The sequence below is a fragment of the Geospiza fortis genome, unplaced genomic scaffold, assembly GCF_000277835.1.
Source record: "Geospiza fortis unplaced genomic scaffold, GeoFor_1.0 scaffold154, whole genome shotgun sequence".
In the NCBI taxonomy this organism is placed as follows: domain Eukaryota; kingdom Metazoa; phylum Chordata; class Aves; order Passeriformes; family Thraupidae; genus Geospiza; species Geospiza fortis.
In genome coordinates, this window is record NW_005054397.1 from 679,281 (window position 1) to 706,281 (window position 27,001).

The 27,001-nt window shown below is 41.7% G+C and overlaps 1 protein-coding gene across 2 annotated transcripts in view; it reads right to left on the reverse strand.

Moving 5' to 3' along the window:
* Positions 1–26,597, reverse strand: part of CYYR1 (cysteine and tyrosine rich 1) — a 29,498-nt gene extending 2,901 nt beyond the window's left edge. The window contains exons 1-3 of one of the 2 annotated variants that reach the window (XM_014308991.2): positions 26,492–26,597; positions 24,074–24,176; positions 2,598–2,755 (exon numbers count right to left, since the gene is read on the reverse strand). In XM_014308991.2, coding sequence (XP_014164466.1) covers positions 2,598–2,755; positions 24,074–24,176; positions 26,492–26,585 — 355 coding nt within the window. In that variant the 5' untranslated portion in view covers positions 26,586–26,597. Of the gene's footprint in view, positions 1–2,597; positions 2,756–24,073; positions 24,180–26,491 lie in introns of both variants that reach the window. The other variant, XM_031060994.1, reaches the window with a different exon arrangement.
* Between the last annotated feature and the right edge of the window lie 404 nt (positions 26,598–27,001).

Consider the following 27,001-nt stretch of genomic DNA (forward strand, 5'->3'; position numbering starts at 1 on the left):
GCTTGCAGCAACTATTTCTTTTTGAAGTAGCTCTTCAGCAATTCATGGTTGAGAATACTCCTATTTTCTTTCATACCCATCTCCATACACAAAATAATGTTGAAATTATAAGGATGATCACAGATGCTTTCAATCTAACTGGAAACTAATACTGTGAGGGGCAAAACAGACATTAGAGCTGGTATAATAAAGGAATACATAAAAAGTATTGCATAGCTTGTTGATAAGTATATATAATGCACCCGAGTTCTCTGCAACCTTTGCAACAGGAGGGAATATAAAAGTATGGATCTCTAGGAGTGGGATGACAAGACTTCATGCATGGAACACCTCTGCATTTTATTACAATGAACTCCCAAAGTTATCCCAAGGCAATTGCTCCAGAATTTGTAATTAAGAATGTCACTGAATTGCATAAACACCATTATGCTGCATCCAGGGTCTGCTTTTCTCTTCAACAGTGCGGCCATTTTCATATGGTAGATGTGGAATTGAGGCCTTGCAGACCCCAGCTGGCTTGGTGCCACCTCCTTTGGTGCTCCTAGAGTGGTGCAAGTTGACAAGTGTGGTGCAGTGGGTGACTGCACACCAAGCTAGCTCATACACAGCTGTATGTACCAGCTCACACTCACTCTGGACACAACTGCATTGCCCCAGAGGCACGAGGGGTCCCTACTGTCCCCTGGGATACTGCAGACCCTGTGCCATTCTGCTGCTGCCTGCGCCTAAAACAAATTACATCAAAACAATTCTAACTCACAGAGAAGCCTGCACTGAGCAGGTCCAACACTCAGCTAACTTTGACTAAGGCACAAACAGGTACCTCAGCACCATGTCCCCACCTGGGACTGGTGGGGGGGTTAGAACTAGGTGATCTCTAAGGTCCACTCTAATTCAATGATTTTATAACCATTGTCCAAATTTGTACTCCAAATTCCAGTTCAGGCATGATGCCAGATGGATGCAGAGATCAAGCACTGCATCCTAGCCAGCAGTCCCTCCTGCTGGGACACACAGTACAGAACACCCTGCAGAGATGCCCCTGTGATTTTGTAGAAGCCACCAGGGATTCTGCAGCACCCAAGAGTGCTTGTGAGCTCTGGGCAAACAACAGTCAGCTCAGGCTGCATTAGACTGCACATCACCACTCAAAGCCTTTGCACTGTGGTCCACAGACCTTATTGTGCAGGTTTTCCCCCTTCTGTGACATGCCTGGCCTCCATTATATAGGCCAATGCCAAGGAGCCAGCTGCACATGAACAAGAACAAATACAAAAACCAGAACACTAAAGAAGAACAACTGTTCTATTGCCAGAGAGCCTCTGGCACAGGAAGACTGTTTGTCCTCTAAAATGCAGCACTGCCCTGAGCAAGGGCTTGACACACTCCTGCAGGCACCATGAGCCACCCATCTGTGAAGTGTGTCCCCTAGCCAGATCTCCTTAGCCCACTCAGCAGCTGAATAAACCCTCACAGACAGAGCTGTGCTGCCAGACACTCTGCATGCTGAGCTGTCCTGCCTTTCTCAGCAGGAGCTGGGCTGTTCCCCTCCAGACTGAGAAGAGCCTCCTGCTGTAGTCACATTCCCCATTTATCTTGTGTCAGAGACTGAAATAGTTCATGCCTCAAACACTGATACAAGAGAGTTTTGCCCATTATAACAAAAACTGTATAAAGAAGCTGTAACCAAAGAAGCCTCCCTGAAGATACCTGACTGAAACTTTAGACTGTAAGTTAAACCACCTAGATAAGATGCAATTGTTCAATCATTTCAGGCCTAGGGAAAAACAAACAAGGGTGAGGGAATGTATCCACAAGAAAGCCAAACTCAGCAGAGATTCTTCCCTGGCTGAGTTTGGCATGGGGGAGACCACAGCCCACAGAAGCCAGGTTTCCTCTCCCCCAAAACAAGGAGGGGCAGGAGGTTTTGGGTGTGACCTCTGGTCAGAGGCAGTGAACACCCATCCTCCCTTACACAAACCTGCCCAGCTGTGAAACCCCCAACCCCACAGGTGACATCCACAGGACATTCATGTGACAGGCAGCTGAGGGAGTGCCATAATCCATCAAAGACCTCCCTCCCCACCAAAATGCCCCCCATAGTCATTCCTGAAGCCTTTCACCACAGGACTTTGTTGCACATGATGCAATGAACCCAGAGTCTGTTGTAAGGGACAATGGCAAACTCCCCCCTGCCCCAGGGAGGTGCCTGAGTTTTCCTACCTAGCCTGAGCCATATTATCCCATTGTATCCTATACTTTTTGGGGCGACCATCACCACCAAGAAGACCAGGTGGAGAGGATCAATAGAACATCGTTGGGATCCACAGAGTGGTGATATTTTCCTTACTCTGTCTCTGTCATCTACCTTTCTGTCCCTCCAGCTATTTTCTATTTCTTTCTCTCTCTCTCTTTCATGTCTGACCAAACCCATACTATTGCCACTGGCATATGGTCTTGTTTGCATCTTAATTTGGGCAGAGGCATTTCTAAGAATTTTAATAACCAGATCATGAGTGTGGAGTGTAACTATCCAAGGATAACACTCCTGCCATGACCACAGGCACTCTTGCAGGGCTGTCCCTTTGGTTCCTTACCTGGGTATGTGTTGATGGTGTTGATGTGTGTTGCTCGGATGACCCCGACTCGAGTCTCATGGGTGCTTTTCACACACATGCAGATACAGATGGCAATCCCAGCAAGCACTCCCATCATAAATACTATGCCAAAAACAATTCCAGCTATCGCTGTGCCTCTGCAAGGGGAATGGAGACACGCAGTCAGACTCAGACAAATAACATTTACAAAACAAAATTATTTTCTCAAGACCAGCCTCTATGTGAGAAAAAATGCATATTAATTACTGAAAATGCCTGACATTTTGATCCATCAAGGCATGTGAATAGAAAAAAAATGAAAGATATCTGAAAAGAAAATGAGAAATTATTTCAAAGTCACCTTTGCAATTGTGCCAGATCACTCTGCTGACTTACTATATATTAAATCCTCCAATTTTAGGGCCATCTAAATTTATCTACTTTTCAACATTATGAGGAATAATTCCTTCCTTTTCCCCTCATCACATAAGATCTCTTTTTTTCTGAAAGACATTGGTGTGGTGTTGTGAGGTCCTCAGGACGAGGTGAGAGATGAGAATTTGACTCCATGTTCTCAGAAGGCTGACTTATTATTTTATGATGATATATTAAAAGAAATTATATACTACAACTATGTTAAAGAAAGAGAAAGGATACATCAGAAGACTAGAAAAGAATGAAATGAAAGCTCGTGACAGACTCCTCAGAGTCCAACACAGCTGATGGTGATTGGTCATTAATTGAAAACAATCCACATGGAACCAATCAAAGATGCACCTGTTGGTAAACAACCTCCAGACCATATTCCAAAGCAATCAGATAATTATTGTTTACATTTCTTTTCTGAGGCTTCTCAGCTTCTCAGGAGAAAAATCCTGGTGAAGGGATTTTTCAGAAAATATCATGGTGACACATGGGTATGATTTTCTTTTGAAAAGAAAGCCTAAGTTATCCCCAGCAATATATTTCAGAGGCATCCATGTGCATTATATACTTTCACAGAATATTGTCATTGTTTTATTCTAGGTCAAAAAGTCCTCCTGCTGTGCTTCAGAGCCCACAGATTAAGGATAGCATCCTCTTCTCAAGGATGAGCAGCATAAAGCAAAGCAACACCACCATTTCACACATTTGCTGCTTCAGCCAGTACACATATTTGAGGCTTAAACAATTTCTTTTAAAATGATCCAGAGGAAAGAATTTAACTCAGCTCCTGAAATAACGAATCAGAATTTCCTTGAAATTTTAATATACAGGAAAGGAAAGAAAGCTTTATTGTACTCACACATTGGAGAAAAACCTTGGAAAACCTCAAAAAAAAGAACCTCACTAAGAGACACTGAAGAGCTTCCAATAATACTGAGAGCAAAATCGGCCTTTTTGATGAACCCTGCTTCACTCAGGTTAGTTGCCAGCTACAGGCAGTTAAGCATGTTATAAGAAAGATGGTATTTATAGCCTACCCTTCATGAAAAAAGCCCAGTGACTTGACAGAAATATTCTTACTCTGTGCCTCTCTTCATCTTTCAGCAAAGACTCCTCCAAATTGCAACCTTGCTGGCAACCTTTTTACTGAATATTTTAATCAATCCAAATTGATAGTTTGTCAGCATGAATAAGCCTCACTAGGAATCACTGCAATGTAGAGAATACAACAGGCACTGCAATACCACAAATATTAAGAGGAGTCTAAACCATAGTTTAGATTCCCCACAGGAGCATGGGAAGACATAGCAGGCCCATTTTTCAAAATGCTGATAGTCTGCTTGCTTCAAAAAACTCAGCAAGAGTCAGGATGGACTCAATACTCGAAAATGACACCTATTTGGGAACCTAAATATGAATTTAAGAGCTTGTTTTTAGGTCCCAGCTATTCAGGAACTTGGCCACAATTTGCAGTACAACTACTTAATTGTACAGCATAAGTAAACATAGAGCATATGGTGTTGTAATAAATACACTGCCAGAGAGCTAAATTGTTTTCTGCTGTTCTGTAGCAATGAATGAAGAGTGTGCAGGGAGAACAAATCTGTTAATGTTTTGCAGAATATGTGAAGCCCTAATTAACAAAAGCCTAACTCAAGACAGCAAACACCTGGCTGTAAAACCAGTAGCTGAAAACGCCCATGAGATCAAGTGCTTTGCATTAACCACCATGAGTAACTGAGAAACACAACCACCATAACTGGCATCTAAGAACAAAGAAGTCTTTTCCTTTCAAAGATGTTCTTGGAAGATGTGGCCAACATTATCACTACCTTGAGAGAAGCTGTCACAGGAGACAATATTTTGATTCAGAAGATGCTTTAAAACAATACTCTCTTCATTCCAGAAGATTCTCTAATAATATGACGATTAAAAAACTATGGTATCCCTTTTACAAACAAGTGATTCCCTACTGCTTTTGCTACATTCACTTGGTGATGAAGCACTGCATCAGAGTTGCAGGGAACTCCCTTATGCAGAAATAATCCCTCTCCCAGCTGGATTCCCAGCAGCAGAAGCAGTCACTGCTGACCACTGCCCTCCAGTCCTGCACTGCTTTGTTCATGGTCCACTGCTGCCCAGCTCCCGCATCCCTGGCTGGGCACTCTGCCTGGCTGATCTGCTCAAACCCCAGAAACCACAACAGTGTCTTGTGCTTCCAACCAGCCTGAGGAAAACTCAACCTCCATCCTAGAAGCATGTAACACACAGCACACATTACCTTCCCCATGCTAAATTAAAATTCCTGTATTAATAAAGCAAAATGTATAACACAGTTTAAATAGTTTGCCTTCACTGTTTTCGAAGGCAAAGGCATCCCGTTTACTCCAGAAGCGTTCAGCCAGATTCCATACTCCATTTGTGCTGAGAAATGGGCTGCACTCTTCATCGGCATGACACAGCTGTAAAAAGTCCCTCTGCATCTGCCTCCCCCTGAAACTCAAAAAGGGCTGAAGTCCACGGCTGGAAAAGGCCTCTGAGCCTAAGCACAACTATACTGATTGAGAGGACTTAAGGAGATGTACTCTTTAAAATGCATTTAACAGAACACATGTAACTCCATACCACTAGCTAATGGTGAGTCACAATGCAAACTCACTCTGACTCTGAGACCTGCCCTTAAAGCCCCTCACAATGGCCCCAGTGAAACCAGGAGCTCATTGCCTCCACTTATCAGGCTGCATCTTCTCAGCATCAAATCCTGGCAAGAGAGTGGTCATGTAGCAGCTTATCTGGGCACACAGCACAAAAAGAAACGTTTGTTCTTTTTGTGGAAAGCCTATGACTAGAATATATGTGTTGGAAAATCCCAGCTTTACAGAGACAGGGCAACTTTAAAAGATTTTATTCCAATATTAGTCTCGCTGAAGGGTGAGACATAAGAGAGGTAAAACTCAATGCTGTTCTATCAGAAGCCAACCTATCTCCTGGTTACCTTATAAATAATTTTCAGCCTATTAGCTTTTGCCACACAATGCTGCTAATACTTTTAACACCAATCACCTATTATTTTACCCCATGTGGTCTTGTTACAAGGCATCTTTCACAGTTCTAATTCTCTAAAATATCTGGGCTTTTTGCAAGGCTATCATTTGAAACTTGTTTCTAGTTCAAGCTCTCTCTCAACAATGTCATATCTATTCCATGGCCCTTCTAAGTCAGCACACCTTATCTCAGAGTTTGCATACAAATGTACAAAAAATACATACAAAAGATTGTGAGCTTTCAGTCACGTTTTGAGAATCCTTTACTACTCAATTTCTCACATATATGAAGAAAAATAAGCATGTATTTTTTTCTGAAATATTAAGGTTCTCTTTGCCCTGTTACAGAATTTTTGAAAATAAATAACCCACAAGCAAATATGCCTTATTATTAAAGCCTACTTGCTTTGTCCCTCTCTCTCTCTCTCATTGATATTTCAGACTTCTGTATAGAGGCACAGAGGGATATGGTGGGGTTTAGAGCTGTTCAAGGGAAAGTGCCCAAGAGAAAAGCAACACTTTTTGCAAAAGAAGACAAAAGCAACAGAAGACTTGGAAACTACACAACAGAGTCACAGAGCAACTAGGAAGCTTTAAAAACAAGGGAATATCTTGAAACAGAACAGTTTGAAGGAAAACATTATGCAAAGTCCTGACAGGGGAGGTACAACTTACACTGAAGAAGGCTTCAAGCAGCAGCTCTTTACTGTTCTTCAGTACAATCTTTTATACCCTTCATCTTACAGAGCATTACACCTGTGTGCCCCCTGTACCCTTTGGTGGTTGGTCAGTGCACCTTGGCACTCCATGTCCCATTACTTGCAATACTGCTCACCTGTCCTGCACAGCTGTAGCCCATTAGGGATGAGGTTCAGCTGCATCTCCACTCCCAATTTCCACAAACTGTGCCTACAAAGTCCTTCACAGAAACAAAGCCAAAGAAGAGGAGAGGGCTGTCACAGAAAAATAATGCATGGGAAAGTAAAGACTGAGAGGGGAAAAGTAATTTTAAAGCTGTAGAAATGTCAAGAGACACTGTCAAGATTAAAAATTAGCTATTTAAAGAAGAAGCTTTCTCCTGTTTTTAGCAACATCCCACTGGAAAGAATATAAATCTCATTCCCAGCTTAACATTTCTGGTCCAGACAGGTTGGTTAATTTTTTACTGTATCACTTGATGGATTTCTTTTCTGCAAACCTCTCCAGCCTTGACCTAAGCTCAGGTAAATTTTAGGACCCACAGCCTCAGATGGCAAAGAATTTCCTGGCTTAACTATAAAAGAGTCATATAGTCACAAAATGGTTTATGTTGGAAGGGACCTCAAAGACCATCTAGTTCCAACCTCCCTGCCATTGGTAGGGATGTCTTTTACTAGACCAGGTAGCTCCGAGCCCATTCAAGCTGGCCTTGAACACCTCCAGGGATGGGACTTCTCTGGACAACTTATTCTATTACTTTGCCATCCTCTCAGTAAAGAATTTTTCCCTAAGATCTAATCTAATACATATCCCTACATATCTAATCTAAACCTGCCTTCTTTCATTTTAAAACCATGATGGGTCTGACAAATTGTCCCCTCTGTGGCTATTCTTAATTAAATACCCAATAGTTTTCTCTGGAGATCCTAGCCCTCAGCTCATCACCTACCAGCTACCCCTTCCTTCTGCACTGCATGTAATTTTACAGACATTTAGAATCACGCCTGCCAGCCAACTCTTCCCCTGCAGAAACCTGGTCCCTCTTGGCTGCTCTGCCTACAGGGACTGCTTCATGCCTTGAAGCCCTGGCCACTCCTCACTGAATTTTTTCTCAACCTCTTTTGTTGTTCTCTGAGAACATGGTATTACATTTGTTTTTCTTGACTGCCAAACAGTCAGGAAATAAGGTTTTTTGGCACTATTTACCATAGTACCAAGTCTCATTTCTGAGAGTAATGTTAGTCCAGAGGCCACCAAGTCCTCTGGTAGCTTGGGCTGTTTCCCCCTGGAAGCACCATGGAGTGTTTATGGATTTTCTGCCTCAGTGCCTGGACTCCTGTCCTCTGCTGCAGGACACAGGCTCAAGCACAGGTGAGCTTGAGCCACCAGTTTTGCCAAAGCCCAGCTCACTTTATAATACTGCATCAATTTTAGAAACTCTCATTGTAGAAGGGCAGTGCTCTGCACCAGAGATGCATTTATACTGGCATAGAGGTCTTTTCATCCCGTAATTGCTAACGCTAGCAATTTTACAACAATTTGATCAAGTATGACATGTTGTTAGAAACATGTGAGAATCAGTATTCCCCCTCTGTCTTCACAATATTCATTACTATGTTACTGCAAGAAAGATATGCCACTCTCAGACTTCGCTCAGTTGATCTCTTCCATCTCATCCTACCTAATTCCAGTACTTTATTAGTTCTCCAATTAATATATTGCCAACTCTCTGTATTTATGATTTGTTGGCACTGCATCTCTAGAATAATATTAGTAACAATGCATGCAATACACTTCAAAAAACTACTGCAAATATTAATAAATGCTCTTTAATTTCTCACCCTTCAAGGCATTTGAAAAGAAGCATTGTGCCAGTGTCTAACTGTGACAAAGCTGGTAAGTGATTTTTTTAAAACTCTCAGAGATAAAATAAAACAAAAAAAAAAATCAATGATCTTTGGTACTCTGATGCAGATATTCTTGTTTGGAAAAAATACTCTTTGGACTCTTAATCAGACTCAATGCGATTCAGAGGGAGGCAGTGTTGGACTATTTATCCAATTTGGTTGGCAAACCCCTTGGTTACTTGGACTAATAACAACTGCAGCAGCAGCACTGCTCAACTTTCACCCCTCTAAGAATCAAAGCACAAGAGAAGTCAAGATGACAAAGTGGGCTTCCAAAAAGTTATTAAACCCCAGTTACAGATCACTTTTGGCAGCTGGGTTACTGAGTATAGACACCTAGGAGAACCACAGGGTAATGGTATTTCTAGTAATTCTTAACATATTCTTTCTAACACTGATTTTAATTATAGTAGCTTCTACAAACTCCATGAGCTCAATGCAGGTGAATCCTGCAGCTCCCCCTCTGGGGAGTTCTTGCTGGAGCAGCCTAAGTCACTATTCTGACTTCTGGACATCTTGCCAGTTAGATCCTGAAATCTCTGACCTATTGACAGTCAAACCTGCATTGTTTTACCCAGGAGTGTATCTCAGATGGTATTTGTGAAAAATGCATATTTTATGATTGGCTTTTTGCAAATATTAAAATTTATATTATATGTGTTATGTTAGAAAGTTATGCTGTATTAATTTTCTTAAGTAGTGTGTTAAATATAGTTTTAGGTTATAACATAATGTTAAAATAGAAACTATGCTATGTAAGACTTTTTTTTTAGAGAAAGGATTCGCAGCAAGATAGCAGCCACAGGACACCTAAATCTTTCAGAGAAAAAGAATTTATTGCCCCATTATCAGAAGAAACGAACTTCTTCCCACCTCACTCAGCCCCGAAGACGCCATCAGGATTCAGAGGAAGAAGCTGACACTGACCAGACAGAATCCTGTGTTTGAATGGAATTTATGCATCATGTATGAGGTGTATGAATATACAACAGGCTATTGCTTTTAAGGGTTAATCCTCTGTTAACGTGTGTCCTTTTTCAGGCTTATGTTGCCCAGAAAAAGGTACCCGGACTGTCCGTAACTCTTTGTTTCTATTGTCTCATATTGTCCTAATCCAAATTGTCCAAATTAGTATTACTCTAATTTTTTGCTATTTTTACAACCATTTTATTACGATTAAACATTTAAAATTAAAAAAAAAAGTGACTGGCGTTTTTCACAGTATTTTTGCCCAGCCTGAAGTCAAACCTGTAGAGTCACAGTTGCCAGAAAGAATGATAGTTCAGCACCTTTTGGCATATCTGCTGCCTGCCTTATGCCTGTAAAAAATCCCCAAAACAGCCACACATGACATGATTTTCATGTGCCAGGGAACATTCTGCACAAAGACACAGTGAGACAGTGGTCAGTGAGACAACTGTGCAGACACTGAGGGAAAAGGTCAAGAGATGGGGCTTTCACAAGGCAGGATGCAAGTGACACACAGATTAACTGATTTTTTAAAAACGAAGAACTGCAATTGCTCTAATAAAAAGTAGCAATTCCTCAAGATTTCAAGTCAATGGGCTACAAAAGAGAAGTAAACGCTAGATTTGGAAACCAACAGAGAACTCTGCCATGCTTCAAGGCATCTTCAGAGATGTCCTTCTTTATCTTGCTGTTTCAACGAGCAAGCTATCTTGTCTTCACTGTTTCACAGCTCTCTACCCATTCCAATCAACTTCAGCTGCAAAGTTTTGCATAACAAAGGCTGCTCCTTCTTGCATTTCATCTTCTCCACAGAAAACCACTTCCTTCACAGCCTTTTGCCATCCAGCCACTACTGCAAGCACTGTGGCATGAGCTGTTGGTGCAGGTGATGCCTCATAATTTTTGCCTTTTCCTTTTATATATCCTCTGTATTCTTTGCACATGTATTTGTAGCTCTGTAGTCTCTTGTTGTGTCCGTGGCTAGTTTTCCCAGTACTTTTCCCCACCTTTTCCCTAGGCAGAAAGACAAAATATATTTCAGAGCTCCAAGCCCCAGGGGGTACAAGGTCCCATATCCTATCTTGGTTCTTTCTGGGAACTAAGGCTGAAAACTAGATCTTCAAGACACATTTTCATGAACAAAGTTTAGTTTCCATCTGAGGGCGGAGGATTCAGAGAAGGCTGAACCAGGGAAAATTGCATCAGCACTTATGTCTCTAATTGGTGATTTTTGTCAATTATGCTGATTTGCTAAACTTACAAAACTGTATTCACCCCATGTGGGGGTGGGTACTTTGTGGAAACTTTCCCTATCTGCCCCTGAAGGCCTCTAATAAACACCAACTTTTCTATCACCTCCTCTACTGATATTATCTTGAAAGTGTGTTTACTTCTACGTTTGTTAAGTCATCACTGGCAGAGCTGAGAGTTAACCATCCTCTGCTGCCATATTTCCTTCACCTGGAACATCTTTGTTTCATTGGTTTCTTAGCCAATGAAAGAGAATTAAATGGTAGTTTACAGAAAACCCTATAGATCCTAACATGATAATCATACCTATTTATTGCAGATTCTGATAAACAACATTAAAAAAAAAGAAAAAAAAAGGCAACACTCTCCTCTCAGTTTCATTTAGGGGGCAGAGTGAAAAAATCTAGACTTTACTCGGCTGTTTAGAGCTGGGACCTAATCCCCAGAAAGGGCATCCTCCAGGCATTTCACAGAAGTGCCTGTGTTAGCACGGCAGAGGCCAGGGGGCTCAAAAGCGCAGCGACGCCTTAAGTTTTAAGCTTTTATATTTTTCACATGCTGTACTGCATTAGTGTCTAACTCTGAACTTCACACAGAGTGTTATTTGTCACAGTTTCAGAGACAGGCATATAATAAGAACACAGCGAGTTCATGCACCAACAGCTGAGGTTTATTGTTGGGAGTTCTTTTATAGGGGATTCAAATTTCCTGTGCTTAAACATCTGATTGGTTGGAGTCTTAGCACCGCCCAGCTCACTGACCAATGATACGGCTGCATTCAGGATTCAATGTGATTGGCTGAGGTCCCCCGTTTGAGTTTATTAACATTAATTATCATACCCAGGGGCTTGTTTACTTCTATTCTTTAATGAGCTAGGCTGGTTGAGTTGGTGTCTGTTATGGCCAATTTATCTGTGCAGCTACAGACTGGCTGTAGCTGTCACGGTTAGCAAGCTCTCATCATAGTTTGGTCAGAGAAAACAATCCTTCCAGGCCTGAGAACCAAGGTTATCATCCCAGCCTCAGGCTTCAAAAGTATAAACAAAAGTAAATTGGGGAGAGCAAACTGGAGGAGTGTGACGTAATGACCTGAAGCTGTAATTGGACAATTAACCCCTGATATGAAAACAGACCAAACTTACATCTGCCTGAAAATCTTGAAACTGTTGTCCATCTTGGGTGTAGGCTGTGGGAATCCTTAAAATCAGAGGTAAAATTGTATTTTAAAGCTTACAAGCAGGTATTGTATTCAAAATAAGCAAGCACTGTTTTAACCAAAGGTGCGTGCACTTATAGTGGTTGGATAACTCTACTGTCAGTATGCTTTTGCTTTGTATGATTGGTTAAAAAACTTCTAAAGTGAGTTGTAACAATGAGTTCTGCTGCTGCTGCTGAGGACATGAGCTGCTGGCATCTTCCCACTGTCCCAACCATGTAATGAGACTGATGCTGGAAATAAACAGCTGGAGACGCATTCCCCAGCAGTCCTGTCCCGTTCATGATTTTCTATATATTGTCACAGACATATTTAAAGAAAAATCCTTTTGTTAGGATCTTTTCTCCAGAGAAGCTCCAGCTTCTCCATGTTTTGCTGCTTTGGAATGTGATTTGGAGAATTGTTTACCCAGCATGTGAAACTGTTTTGACTCGATGACCAATGACAGCCATCTTTGTCAAGGCTATGAACAAACACAAGATTTTATTATTCATTCCTTTCCATTCCTTTTCTTTGCCAGCTTTCTGATGAAATCTTTTCTTCTATTCTTTTAGTGTAGTTTTAGTATATAATTTTCTTTTAATATAATAGATATCATAAAATAATAAATCAGACTTCTAAAACATGGAGTCAAGATTCTCATCTCTTCCCTCATCCTGGGACCCCTGTGAACACCACCACATTATTATATATACACCTATATTATAGCCTCTGAGAGGCTCCTGCACTGCCCACATCACTGGAAAAGCATTCAAGGAGTATAACCAAACTGGAGGCTTTAGCTCATCTTGCACCTTCTGGAAAGCCCAGCAATGCTCCTGTTCATTTTAATGGAATGTTGTGTGGAGACCAGCACGGTGAGGGAGGCGGCACAGGGACCCACTTGCTGAAATAGTGTCGGGGCTGTTTCCAGTTCCCTGGTGGCAACACCTGCACGTGGAAAACAGCTTTGATTGCAAGGAGCCAAGCCATTTCAAATTCTACAAAGCAAAACACACATTGAGCTTTGCAGAAACTGGAATTCATGGTCCTTTCCTAACTCTTAGCATTGCTTCAGTTGGACTCCTTCACTGACATTAATGAGTGATAAATCATTCCTGAAGCAGAAGCTTATTGACTTTTCTTCCTTTTTTTTTCTTAAGGTTATTGGAGAATGAGGGAAGACAGAGGAGAAAATTTTGCCATTTAATGCAACAAAGGAGAGGAAAATTGTAACCAAAAATCCTTTTCACAACAACAAAGTGAAAATAACATTGAATAAAAAAAAGTAAAAAAATATCTGAATACAAAAAAATAACACTACCTTAAGGACCAGAAAAAAATGCCTTTGACCTTTTCATAAATCTGATTCTGAGAACATAAACTTTTCCTCAGAAATGCATTAATTAAATGCATTTATTAAATTTCAACACAGATTAGAAGATTTTACTGCTTTTAGAATTCTATGTGTTAGACAAATGAAAAATATTTAGGGTTTTTTTGACATTGAATAATCTGGAGTGGTTCTTGGATGATCTGGCAGGAAAACTGTGAATAAGAACACTAAAAACCTAACATCATAAATTATTTTATTCCATTTTAAAATCGTAAAATATGTGCATTGCTTGAGCAACCATGCAATAGCTTTTTAAAACTGCAGTGGTAGCTAGAAACGTATATTTTGAGACTAAATAAATCTGAGCTTTGAATTACCCAGGAAAAGGATTTTTCCCTCATATCTTCATATGAAAATAATAAGACACTGAGAGTTTAATTTTAGAAATTCTAAAGCAGATTAAATGAAAAAAATGCTTTTCATCTTTTCTTTTTCTAATGTACTTTAATACTCAAATCTTACCCCAGTGAAAGCAATAAAAGAGCCTCTTCTGCATTTTTTTCTTTCTGTCAGATTTACAGCACCAATTCCATTTTTCTTCCCCGTTCTCTCTTCCCAGGTGCTGTGTCAGAGCTTACAAGGGGCACAAAGACTCAGTGAGACTAAGCCAGAGGAAATTCTGATTCTAAATCACCATTTGCAAAAAACCTACAATGAACTTGAAAGTATTAACATAAGTCTTTGCAGGATTCAAACCTTATTACGAAGCATAAGCAAATTATGGTTTTAGTGGTTTGGAATATCCTCATTAAGCTTGCATGAAATGCCATTTACAAATGGAAAAGGTGTTAAGTGCTTGGGTATATGAATCATTTTATGCTTCTGGAGAAGAGGACTATGAGTCAGAAAACTAAAAAAAACCTGAAAATTAAACTATAGTTAGAGAAATATGCTGTGGCTCCTTACGGTTCCATAAACTGATGGAAGTTGCTTTATCTGGATGCAGCTATGCTGAGGATGCAGAAGTCACCATACGGTACAGACACGCGCACACACATTAAGTAATGTTGAGCTAGGCTTGACCTCCTCCACCTCAGCTGATCACTGGGGCCTGGAGAAGAGCCAGTTCCTGATGAGTCAGCAAAAACTTCCCTTGCAAATGCATGGCATCCTGGCTCAGCTCACAAGCCAGAAGACCTATCCATGAAAATATCTCTAGTAGCAAAACCAGAAGGAAAGACAATCTGAGCTATTTTGACAGAATGATCTATAAACACAACATTTTGTGAAGTTTCCCTAGAGGTAAATCCTGCTGTTATGTCACAACCTGTTACTAATCTAAAATTGACACCATTTTGCAACAGCATCAAGGAGGTGACTGAATGCCGTTACATGGCTTGCAAAATATTCAAAACATCAAAAGCATCCATAAACACTAAACAACATATTAATACCATTTTCATTAAGATATATGCTCAAGATGTCCCATTTTTCCCCCAAGCATCACAGTCCATTACAGTCACTTCAGAAAAATGTGCAACTTTTGGAAAGAGCAGACAGGTTGGTCAACAGCACAGTAAAGTAACACAAAGAAATGTTTACCCAGAAAAGCAGGCAATTCTTTTCCTTCTATGTATGTGCAAACCATATACCCCACTGACTAAACGAGAGCTGTGCTTTTGAATCCAGATATATATTTAAATGTACACAGTTAACTAATACAGTGAATGGGAATCACAGAATCATTGAATCCCAGAATGTGATGAGTTGGAAGGGATCCATCAGGATCATCAAGTCCAACCCCTGGCCCTGCACAGGACACCCCAAGAATCACATGTGATACACACAATGGATGTATACTGTGCCATATAGCAGCTCCCCAAAACAAACCCAGTCCACAATCCATCACTTAGAGAAGGGATGAAAGAAGTTATTTCACAATTTCATATCAAAATGAAGGGACAATTTAAAAAATATCACAAGAATTAGCAGATTTGTAGAAAAAGCTTGTGAAAGAAAAGATTCTCGATGACCAGAAAAATATGGCTCTGGAAGAGCTTTCCAGTAGATGCAGCAGGTGCGAGCTACTGAGAACTGTGAACACCGAGCTTGGCACATCTGTGGGCTGCCTGTGATAGCGGGAGCCTGGTTGCACTGACCTAGCAGTGCAAGGCAAGCAAAAGCTCTGAATTCAGAGCTAAGCTGCAGTAGGTATGAAGAAAAATACAGACATCAAAAGGACTCACGTCTCTCTGAGTCAGTGCTAAGTCACAAAGCTCTGGGAAAGCTCTGGGTGTGGGGAAAGGAAACGAGCTTCTAGTAAGAAAAGATAGGACTATGCAGTCAAGGCAGAAGAGGTGTAACAAGTAGCAGAAGCATAGTGGTTTTGCAGAAGAAATTGTTATACAAGTGCTTGTCTTAGGGGCAAAAAGCTGATGTTGCTCTTAGGGAATTGATCGTGTATGTTATTGGTTACCAGTCATCAGGAACATTTATACTGTTGGCTATTCAGACTCATGCTATTCTAGCCTGATAGTAAAAATATTATAAAAGCTATGTACACTTTTAATAAATGTTTCCAGACTCACCACATCTGGGGACAGTGCCTCATGTGTTGCATCTGGGCTCAGAGATTGAGAGAGGGATTAGCAGCCTCCATTCCAAACTTCTCTAAATTTAATTTTTTTTTCAAAGCAACTGCATTAATCAGCTAGTCCCATAGAAAACACTGCAACTCTTGTCTTAAGCAAATATTTACTCCAGTACAGATATTTTTGTCGCATCAGGACCAATGGATATGAGATACTACCCTCAGACTGGTCTCATGGCATAGGAGTGGCATTTTTGGTGGTACCAGAAGCGTGTCACAAATCAGGCAGTCTGAACTGCCAACTCAACGAGATTAATTGGACTGTACTGCAAATTTTCTGAGGTATGAAGTAGAATTACACTTTCCCACTCTGGGGAAGGCAAGTGGTAAATGAAAGAATAGAGTGATATGAAGCAAAAAGGCAAATGGTACAATAAGTACACAAATGGTACAATAAGTACAAAGTAAAAAAGGGGAAATCTAAGAGCAAGTACATTGAAGAACCAAAGAGGCTAATATGAGAAAGAATTACTTCGGCCTGTCTGTGATGCTGAAGATTTCTCCTTGTGCTTCTCAAACTTCAAATGCTAGTCACACTCAAAAGCCAAGCTGAATGCAAACGTCCTGAATCAACAAAACACTTCATCACTAAGAGTGGAACATGTTTAAATGTGGCATGGGGTCTCCAGCACTGTCTTGGGGTGCTTTTCAATTTCCTTACCATCTGCTCTATGGTTGCTGCAGCTTTAAGGCTGGCCCAGGGGAAGAAGGGAGCCTTGGGGCTCTTGCGAAGGCTTTTCCACAGCCTCACTCCCCAGGCCTCTGTGATGCAGTGAGGATGGTGGTTACTTTGCTGCTTAGCTAGCTTGGGTTTTTGTTAGCTTAGGCAAGCAGTTGGGTTTTTCTGGTTTTTCTCCCTTTCCCTGGCCTTGGAGACTATGGCAGCAATCCTTCCGTTGCCTTTGGTTTTTTTTTTTTTTTTTTTTTTTTTCCTGAACTGCTTGGTGTGGTTTGGTCCAAGGCCAGAGGAAACTATCAACTATACCTTTGTTTTGATTTTCTTTTTGTCTATGTTATCACAGAGGCATTACCAACCTCTCTAATTGGCCCAGTTTTGGCCAGCAGCATGTCCATCTTCAGAGCCATCAGGGATTGCCTCTGCTGGACACGGTAGAAGCGTTCAACACCTTCTCACAGAAGTCACCTCTGCGGCCATTCTGCTACCAAAAACCAGGACGTGCAAAACCAATATAAGAGAAAACACTCCTTCTAGAGTGATTTTCTCATAAACTTGTCGCTAAACTAAGGGGAACAAGGAAAGCAGGAAAAGAAAAATTAGTGATAGTATGTTGGACCTGACAGACGCAGCAGAACACCCTGAGTCTGGTATGTGACATAAGCTGAAACAAAAGGAGCTAGGGAGAGATGCAATAATTAACAGGATTTTAGGAACCAACAGTCTAGATGACACAATCAGGTCTAATCCTGATGTCAAGCTAATGAGGCTCACAGACATCTCTATAGAGTTTTATGAGCAGTGGTGTCCCACCTCCTGATTATGCCTCACTTCTCAAGCAATAGCCTCACTGTTTCTCATCCTTTATATGAATAGTTGTCCTGGTTTAGGGCCAATGTGGCGGAAAGCCTCTAAAGGGGTTTCCTCTAGAAAACAAATTCAAGTAGCCCCTCTCCCAACTGGTTCGGGAGAAGATTTCCTTGGAGAAAAGTGGAAAAAACTGTTTATTTAACAGGCAAAGCATTCACCAGCACAAAAAATGAACAATATTAAACAGTAAAGCCTCTTGCCACTCCAAAAGAGATTACAAACTCAGAAAGTCCTCTTTGTGGGCTATAGCTCAGCTTACCCAGTCTCTTATCAGTCCCTCTGGTGCTGGAAATGCCACGGCCCAGGCCTGTGAGCTGACAGTGCTCTTCTGGGTTGTATTGTCACCATCTGCTCGTACAAGCGGGGGTTGTGATGGTTTGTTAACTGCTATCAGAGTGCAAAAACAACACAGAGGGGATTTCAGAATTAATCAAAACTAATGCACCTTTTATTGAGTGCCCACAGCAAATGTGATAGAAGGATTAGAAAGGAGGTAAAGGATAGAGAGAAAAAGAGGGGAGGGGATATGGAGAGACGAAATCCTCGTGGTCCAGCCAACAGATCTGTCTTGTCACACTGGGGAGAATCTCAAAGTCTTTGGTTAACTCAGGGGTCTGTTACAGTCCTCTGCTGGGAGGGGATCAGGTACAGGACAGTGGAGAATAAGTCTATTGAGAACAAGTACAGACAGCCCAGTTCTGAAACAGGACAAACCAGTCCCAGCAGTGAGCAGGACCCATTGTTTCAGCACTGGTTTCTATGGGAAACCAGTCTTGGTCCAGCAAACACACCTGCAGGTAACACTTGGCAAACATCCTGCTTCAGCCAGCCCAGCATGCCTGTGTTAGAATTATAGGGGTGTGAGACTCAGTCCTTGGGAGGGGGCTTCAATCTCTGTCCTGGATGACGGTCGTGAGGCAAATGACGGAAACTTCGGACTGTCTCTTACATGGGTGTTCCGTGCAGAGCAAGTTTAAACAGTTCCAAGAAAAGAAAAACCACAGTGCAGGGAGCTTCTCTGCCTCAGCTAGCTAAAAACTAACTAAAAGCAAAGGAGAGCTCTCTCTCACTGTCCATGCTGCAGACAGCACAGTCCAGGAGAAGATGCAGGGGTGCAAGTGCATTTTCTGTTAACAAACTGCACTTCTTCTCTCCCTCCCTTGGCTCTCAGAACCATGCAAAACTTATTTCGGGGCTAAACAGACAAAAGTGCAAAATTTATTTCTGGGCAGACAAATGGGGATGCGAGCATCTTAAAGTCACCCTAGGACAAAAGCGAACATTCCAAACAGAGTGGAAATTTGCGACAGGCATACTTTAGAAGTAGGACAGTAATGTGGGAATGATAGGAGTCAGTTCCAGACACCTGCACAAGAGCATGCAGAATGCCATGGTTTCATCAGCTGGCACACACATATTCCCACCACAGAATGAGATCTCATTACGGAAAGCCACTATATTTTGGCCACATGACAAAGACATATCCAGGCACAGACTGAAAAAAGACTGATGGAGAATAAGAACACCAGCTGAGTAAGGTGTCAGCTGTATTAATTAGCAAATAAATCACTTGCATATATGAGGTATTATAATCATTGCACAAGAGCAAAGCACCACCAGGAACACCAAAAAAAATTTAAGACTTCAAAAGAATGGAGGAAAGCAAAACACTACTGTGAATAATGAAGAAACTAGAGAAAACAGGGAAAACTATGAAGGTGTTTCATCATACCGTTCGATTTTTAAACTTTTTGGACAATTGGATCCAATGGACAGCCTACACTCTGAGTGGCTTTTTTTGCAGTTTTGCTATTACATACTTCAGCTACATTTTTCTGTCTGAACAAAAAAAACATGATTTATCAGTCAAGGAAAGGCATTTCTACCTGTTTCCAATGGCATCCTCTTGTCTACAGCACTGAATAGAAGGTAAAGTCGATACAAAACCCATAGAGAAGGAGAATACATTGACTGGTGTAGATGGATTAACAAAGTAATTTAATGGAAGTATTTCCTGTCATAAAAAGGCTCTTGCACATCTCTTATGACTTGCCAGCTTGTGAGTAATGAAGTATGTGATCTTCTAGCTACTTAATCATTGTAATGTTTCTATAGTTGGATTTTGCTTAGGAGTTACTGAAAAATCCTTTTTTTCACATTCTATCTACCATCCTTTATCACACAGATAATTAAAAAGACAGGGATTTACCGCTTCTCTTTTTCTGATCAGAGAACTCATTTGGATAAAGTAACATACATGCCTTCATGTTTTCTAAGCCCTTAATTTCAAACAACACACATCTGTTTAGAAACTGAAGGTTATGCTAGACTCATTACCAGATTATGTGTGGTATGAAGAAAGACCCTGTTGTAAACAACAACTTCTGAGATGCAGAGAAACAGATAAATGAAATCCTTCAATTTCAAAAGAGCAATTTAATGAAGTTCTTTTTCCTATTTTTATCCCTTCAAAAACAAGGTTCAGGAGATTTCAGAGGAAAAGGTTTTCGTTAGTAATGAGCATCTTAGCTGAAAGCTTATAGATTTAATGCACAGAGGTCCTTTGTTCCTATTTAATTGTCAAAGGAAACAACCATGTTTTATTTTTGCCTTTTCCTCATTTATTAATTGCACAGAGAGCTGTTTGATTTAGCATATTTAGTTCCTTACAGAATCAAACTCAACCAAATAAAAATGTAAATCCTGCTCAAGCTGTGACAGCTCAGACTACTGGCAAGCAGTTAAGTCTGAGTTTAAATTCATATCCAACACAGAAGCCATGATCATATAATCTGCTTTTCCTAGCCTTATAGCTGCGCTGGATTTCCACAGAGGAACACCAAGGCTGCATTTTGGATTGCCTTTGACTGGCATTCTGCACTGTGCTCATGCTCAGCCTTAGTGGACACAGGCAGAGAAAGAGATGATCTCTTTCCCAGATTGCTAAAGAGCTTCACATCTTTTTAATTAGTCAACACCACACATGTGTGACAACATTCACAATACAGAAAACAGCTTCTTCTTTCTTCCCAGAGCACAAAAAGTTGTTTTGGATCCCCAGTTGGCTTGAGAGAATGCAAGTCTATGAAAGTTGACATATTTAACCCAGATATTTGCCAGCTAAGGATCTCTCTTAAGAGAGTTTAAACATAATTTCTCCTCTCCATAGCATTCAAATGACCTTTACTATATTTTGTCCATGTAAAACTACTGTAAGTCAGAGAAGACAATTTCTCCAACTCCTACAGCACTGTACCAAGGAGATAACCACACTGCAACCCAGCACAGACTGAACCAAGGAAAAGCACGAGGAGCAGCACAGATGAGCTGCGATGGACTGACCATACCCACATTCCCCACTCCCTGTGCCACTCAGAGTGGGGAAGAAGAGGAGCTGGGGATGGAGGAGTGAAATTGAGCCTGGGATAAAGCCTGAGGGAGGAGGGGAGGGAAGGGGAAAGTTTTCAAAATGAGATTACATGTTTAAAGAAGACAAGTCCTGACCTGCTTTTAGGAAAAAAAAAAAAAACATCTGTGACTTCATCGCAAAATTTCGGGTCAAAGGAGTATAACAACTGCTAACTGATCCTCAAGCCTATGCATTGGAGTATTTAGCCATAAAAAATTAGAAGGATCAAATGTGTTCTTCAAGATGTGTTGCGGCAAACAGTACTTGCAAGAGCCTCCTCTAGTATTCAAATCCACCCAGATATAGACAAACCCTTCCAAATGTGTCAGAGCCACTCACACTCGGCTCTAATTCAATACCTATTAATATTTGTTAAAGAAACATACCAAAGACAAGGTGCCAACTTGGTGCTGAAGACATGGTTTCAGCATTTCAGCAGTCACTCTAAAGACCCCCTTGGTCAAGGCCTTCACAAAGCACAGCTCTGACATCAGGCTAGACAAATGCTAGCTATGCACTCAGGGAAGTGAGAGATTAAATCTACTTGTTCTACAGGAAGTCTCCTTCTTATAATGTGATGTCCTATGCTCTTGTGTCCATCATTCCCAACCACACGAGGTCTGGAACAAGGTATTCAGAATGAGAAATTCCTTTGATGCTTGTAAATGGAAAAACAATTTTGAAATGAAAAAACAGAGAAACAAATCAAAGCAAACATTCACTCAGTAATCAGGAAAAAAATCACTTGTCATTCTACAACATCCATCTTAAATACATGCTTTTTCATTTCCAGATGAATGAAGGATTCTGGTGTTCTACCATAATTTTATCTCCTTAAGCCCAGGAAGCATGTGATCTGTTTTAAAAACTGTGGATCAACTCTGTATTAAAATACCATCACTCTGCCTACTCCTTCAAAGTGCTATAAAATATACTGATGGGAACACTGGAATATTCCCCAGGTACCATGGCCGAAACAAAACTTGCATCAGAGGAGTCATTCTAAAAAAAAACAACTGCCACCTTCCCACTCAGTCTTCCCTAAGTACCAGGCAGTCCATATGCCATGTCATTTTTATCCTCTCTGTTTTTAGTCAAGAATATAAACCTGTGATAGATGAGTAATGCAATGATTGACTCTCACAATTAACAGACAAATATCATGTATATAGGTTAAGAAAAGTTTTATAGATTTATAGTTATGTTGTACCCCTTCATGTGGCTGTCAAGGGACAGCCGGGTTGGGACATTTGGGAGGGCTGGTTTGTCACTATGGTGACATCTGACCTCCTGTCAGGGTCTGAGGAAGTGATCACCACCACTGGACAGCAAAGAAGGAGTCGATGGACAGAACTTTGGGAGGGGTTAAAGGGTTAAAAGGCAAAACCTCCATTGTGTGGGTGAGCACATGGTGGGAAAAATCCCTTGCTCCAGGCGCCATAACATTTTCTCTATTCAGTCTTCTCTTGCATTTTTGGATAAGGTTTAATAAACTTTTCTAAAATTATTAAAAGTGAGTAGCCATTTCTCACAAACCAAAAATAAGTCACAGACTGTATGCTAAAGGCTAAGGAAATTACTAGTGTAATTGATGCAACAGAAAATAAGATGCCCTATCATGAAGAACCACATTTTATATTTTATTTAGATTTGCCCTTGCACATGAATGTACAACTTGTGAGATGTGATGTGAAAAATGTGTATTTTATGACTGGCTTTTTGCAAATATTAAAATGAATATTATATGTGTTGTGTTAGAAAGTTATGCTGTATTAATTCTCTTAAGTAGTGTGTTAAATATAGTTTTAGGTTATAACAAAATGTTAAAATAGAAACTATGCTATGTAGGATACTTTTTTTCTAAAGAAAGAACTCGCACTGAGATAGCAGCCACAGGACACCTAAATGTTTGAGAGAAAGAGAATTTATTGCTCCATTATCAGAAGAAACGAACTTCTTCCCGCCTCGCTCGGGGTTAGGCTTATGTGGAAGAAGCTGACACTGACCAGACAGAATCCTGTGTTTGAATGGAATTTATGCATCATGTATGAGATGTATGAATATACAACAGGCTATTGTTTTTAAGGGTTAATCCTCTGTTAACGTGTGTCCTTTTTCAGGCTTATGCTGCCCAGAAAAAGGTCCCAGGACCGTCCGTAACTCTTTGTTTCTGTTCTCTCATATTGTCCTAATCCAAATTGTCCAAATTATTATTACTCTAACTGTATTACCATTTTTATAACAATTTTATTAGTATTAAACTTTTAAAATTTTAAAAACAAGTGATTGGCATTTTTCACATGTGGCTATAGTTAAGGCCAGAGTCAGGTCCATTAGCAGGCAAGCTTCTCTTCTTCCTCACCTATGCAAAGACAAACAGCTGCACTAGAGTCTATGTTTTTTAATCAAAAGTTTATTCCTGTATTTTTCTCTAGATAGAAAATATTTGTAACCACTTGATTTCATCTGCTGTGTTTTTTACAGCACTGTGAAACATGCTATTCATACAACATTGTTAAAGGGTCAGATTATTCTCACCTAGAATTTGTTCAATAAATCCACCAACAGCCAAAATATTATTTAACAAAAAACAAACAAGTGAATAAAAGTGAAAATAAAAAAAAAGTACTCAAAGCAATATGAATTTCAAATCCAAGTAATTTGAATCACTACTGACTCAGCGTGAGAAACCATTTCAACAAAACATACAAGATTTCTATTCACAGATCTTTTCAGCTCGAGCTTGAAACAAAGTTCTCACTATCTCTAAAGCTTAGCTCCAGAAATTATATTATTGTACACAAACTAAGGACAGAACCCACAATTTTACCAAGCTTTCTGGTATGTTTCAAAAATACATGTAACATGAGACCTCAAAGGAATACCAAAGATTGTTACCAGGAAGGAAAAAAACAAACCAAACTAAAAACAACAAACCCAAACACTGCCTCAGTTTATTGCCAAAACATAGTTTTGCCACAGCAAACTTACACTGACTTCATGAACACAGCACACCTTTTTTTTTTAAGTGCAAATATACTCACGAAAAGACATTCCCAATGTAGGCATAATATGAACAGCAGTAGGGAGCAGTCCCATCACAGCAGTAAGCCTTGCAGTCATTATCACACTGAGCCAAACAATCTTCTGCTGAATAAAAATAACACTCATGATGTCAAATATCAAAATCTTGTACAGCACAGCTTTGAAGAAAATGCAGTCTAACAGTTTCATACAATCACAGCGCTGCCCTTGAGGCGTGATCTGACTCTCTAATCCTAATGGCAGCCCATTCCCATTCATTCTGCATTTCAGACTTAGGTGCTTTCCATATGAGTATTCTATAGCTGGCCATATCGGTTCCCCTTTATACTTAATCCTTTAAAGTGAAAAAGAACATTTTGAAATACCAAGACACCACAGACCAATTTCTTCCATCCCAGCAAAGAGTCCAGAAGAAATCTGAGTTGGGCTGCCTGTCTTGTTGATCTGGAGGGTTGCAGGAGAGAAGGAAGCTGTCTGAGAACAGGCTATTTCTCCCAGTCCCTGCCCAGGCCCAGCCTGGGGCTCCCTCATCCCTTGCCATCTGGCAGCAGCTCCCCTCACTGTGCTCTGACATCAGGGCCATGGCCAGTGTGGCAGGGCAGTGCCTGGCACAGGGACCAGCAGGGCCCTCTCTGCCCCACTGAGGACACTTGAGGCCACAAGTGCTCCCAGTCACAATGCTCTGCCAGACAAAGCAATCTGTGAAACAACAATAAGAGAGCTCTTTACAATTAAGAAACGCGGGAGAGCATCTATCTTTTTATTCCTATGAGAAGCTATTTTAATGGTATCTACCTCTTGTGCTGTCATAACATTTAGTGTATTCAAAGCCCTAAGTCAGGTTCCCCCAAGAAGATGACTCTGTACTGCCACTGCACTGTAAAAACATTCTTGGGGATCACCGTCCCCACAGTCAAGGCTTCAGCTGCAGCCTGGATAAATTCAGAGAGACTCCATGTCCAATACACCATCACCCTTGGTGGCCTATTTGGTCTCATACTGAAGTGGCAGACTTGAAATCAACGATGGCAAACCATGCTTCTGCATTCCCAGTGCACTGTAGCTCCCATTTCCCAGGCTGCAACTCACCTGAGAGGTTCTAGTTCTCCCACTGCCATTACTGCCTTTCATCTGTGCTGACCCTTTTGGTTGGTTTGCTGGGATCCGGGCAACCCTTCCACATCTCAGCTTCTGCCACGCTCCCATTCCTGCCCCAAGTAGGTGAAAAGTTCTCACCTTGCCCTGAGACTCCTTTGCTCACTGACTCATGCTGCTGACCCATCTCACAGCCTGACCGCTCACAGGATTTTAGCAGGTCAGCTCTCGGAACCTGCTCACACTTGGTCTCTGTTTGAAAATGAGCACCAAGCACAGGCTGGAGAGGGCTGTGCAACACAGCACATGGGGCAGCCCAGGCAGAGGAACCCTAAACCTGTGAGATGACCTCTGGATTAAAGAAACACATGAAAAAACCAGAACAATCGACCCATCATCCTGCCAACCAGCCCTGCCATCAAGTGAATCAGGGCAGCCAGCAGGACACCATCTCCAGAAGGAGAACAGCAGGCCAGGGGTAGCACAGGCATTTCTGTAGGAAGCAGCAATGTAGGACGACTGCCACACAGGACACCCCATACTAAGGCTTTGGCAGGGCTGCCATCTCAGGACACCCCATACCAAGCCTCTGGCACACCCCAGTGCCAGCAGCTCCAGGCTTTTGCAATGTCACCATGCGTACTCATGGCTCCAGCTGTGCCATGCCAGCCCACCTCCAGGCTCTGCCCTGGCGGGAGAGCACCAAGGTGGCTTCACCCTGCATATCATGGGTCTATCCTACGTGGGTGGGTTCACAGAATCACAGAATTATAGAACGGGTCAGATGGGAAGGGACCACAGTGGATCATGTGGTCCAACCTGACTGCTCCTAACTGCTAGAGCACATGTGGCACGGGATTGCATCCAGACGGTTCCTGACTATCTCTATTCAGGGAGACTCCACAACCACTCTGGGCCATCTCTTCCGAGTGTGTGGACACCCTCACAGTAAAGTTCCTCCTTACCATCAGGTGTAACTTCCTGTGCATCAACTTCTGCACGTTGCCCTCCTTCCCCCCTCCCCGCTCCACTGCTCGATACCACCGAGCCTCTGCTCCATCCTCCTGGCACACCCCCTTCAGATATTGATACACAGATATTGATTAATGAGGTCCTCTCTCAGTCCCGTCTCCTCGAGGTTTACTCTCCCTGCAGCCAGAGAGGGGCTCCCGCTCTGCTGGGACACCCCGGGGACCCCCTTCCAACTCCCTGTGCCAATTCAATCGGAAAAGCTTCCACATCGGACCTAACCCTCCGGCCCCGCTCACACCCGCTGCCCGCAGCTCCGCGCCCGTCCCCCGCCCCACGCCGGTCCCGCTGACCTGCCAGAAGGAGGAGGATGAGGATGAAAGGGGGAAACAACACCCCCCAGGCGGGGAACCTCTCCGTCCGGCCGCGCCGCCCCAGCCGCTGCATGCCGGCTGGAGCACAGAAACATGTGTCCCTCCGGTCTTCTCTCTTCTGCCTTCCCGCCGCCTTTGTCCCGCTCGGCAGCCGTGGGTGACCCGGCACCGGTGTCCCACCGGAGGGCTGTGAAAGGCGGCGCCGGTGTTGTTTGCGCCGCTTTGGTCATGCGGTCCTCGAGGGAGCTCTTGCTGCTGTTAGAGTCGAGATTGTCTTTAAAGTGGGATTGAAAGTGTGGTTGTGTGAAAAACGCCCGTCACTTGTTTTTAAAATTTTAGAAGTTTAATAGTAATAAAATGGTTATGAAATAGTAATACAATTAGAGTAATAATAATTTGGACAATTTGGATTAGGACAATATGAGACAATAGAAACAAAGAGTTACGCATGGTCCAGGTACCTTTTTCTGGGCAACATAAGCCCAAAAA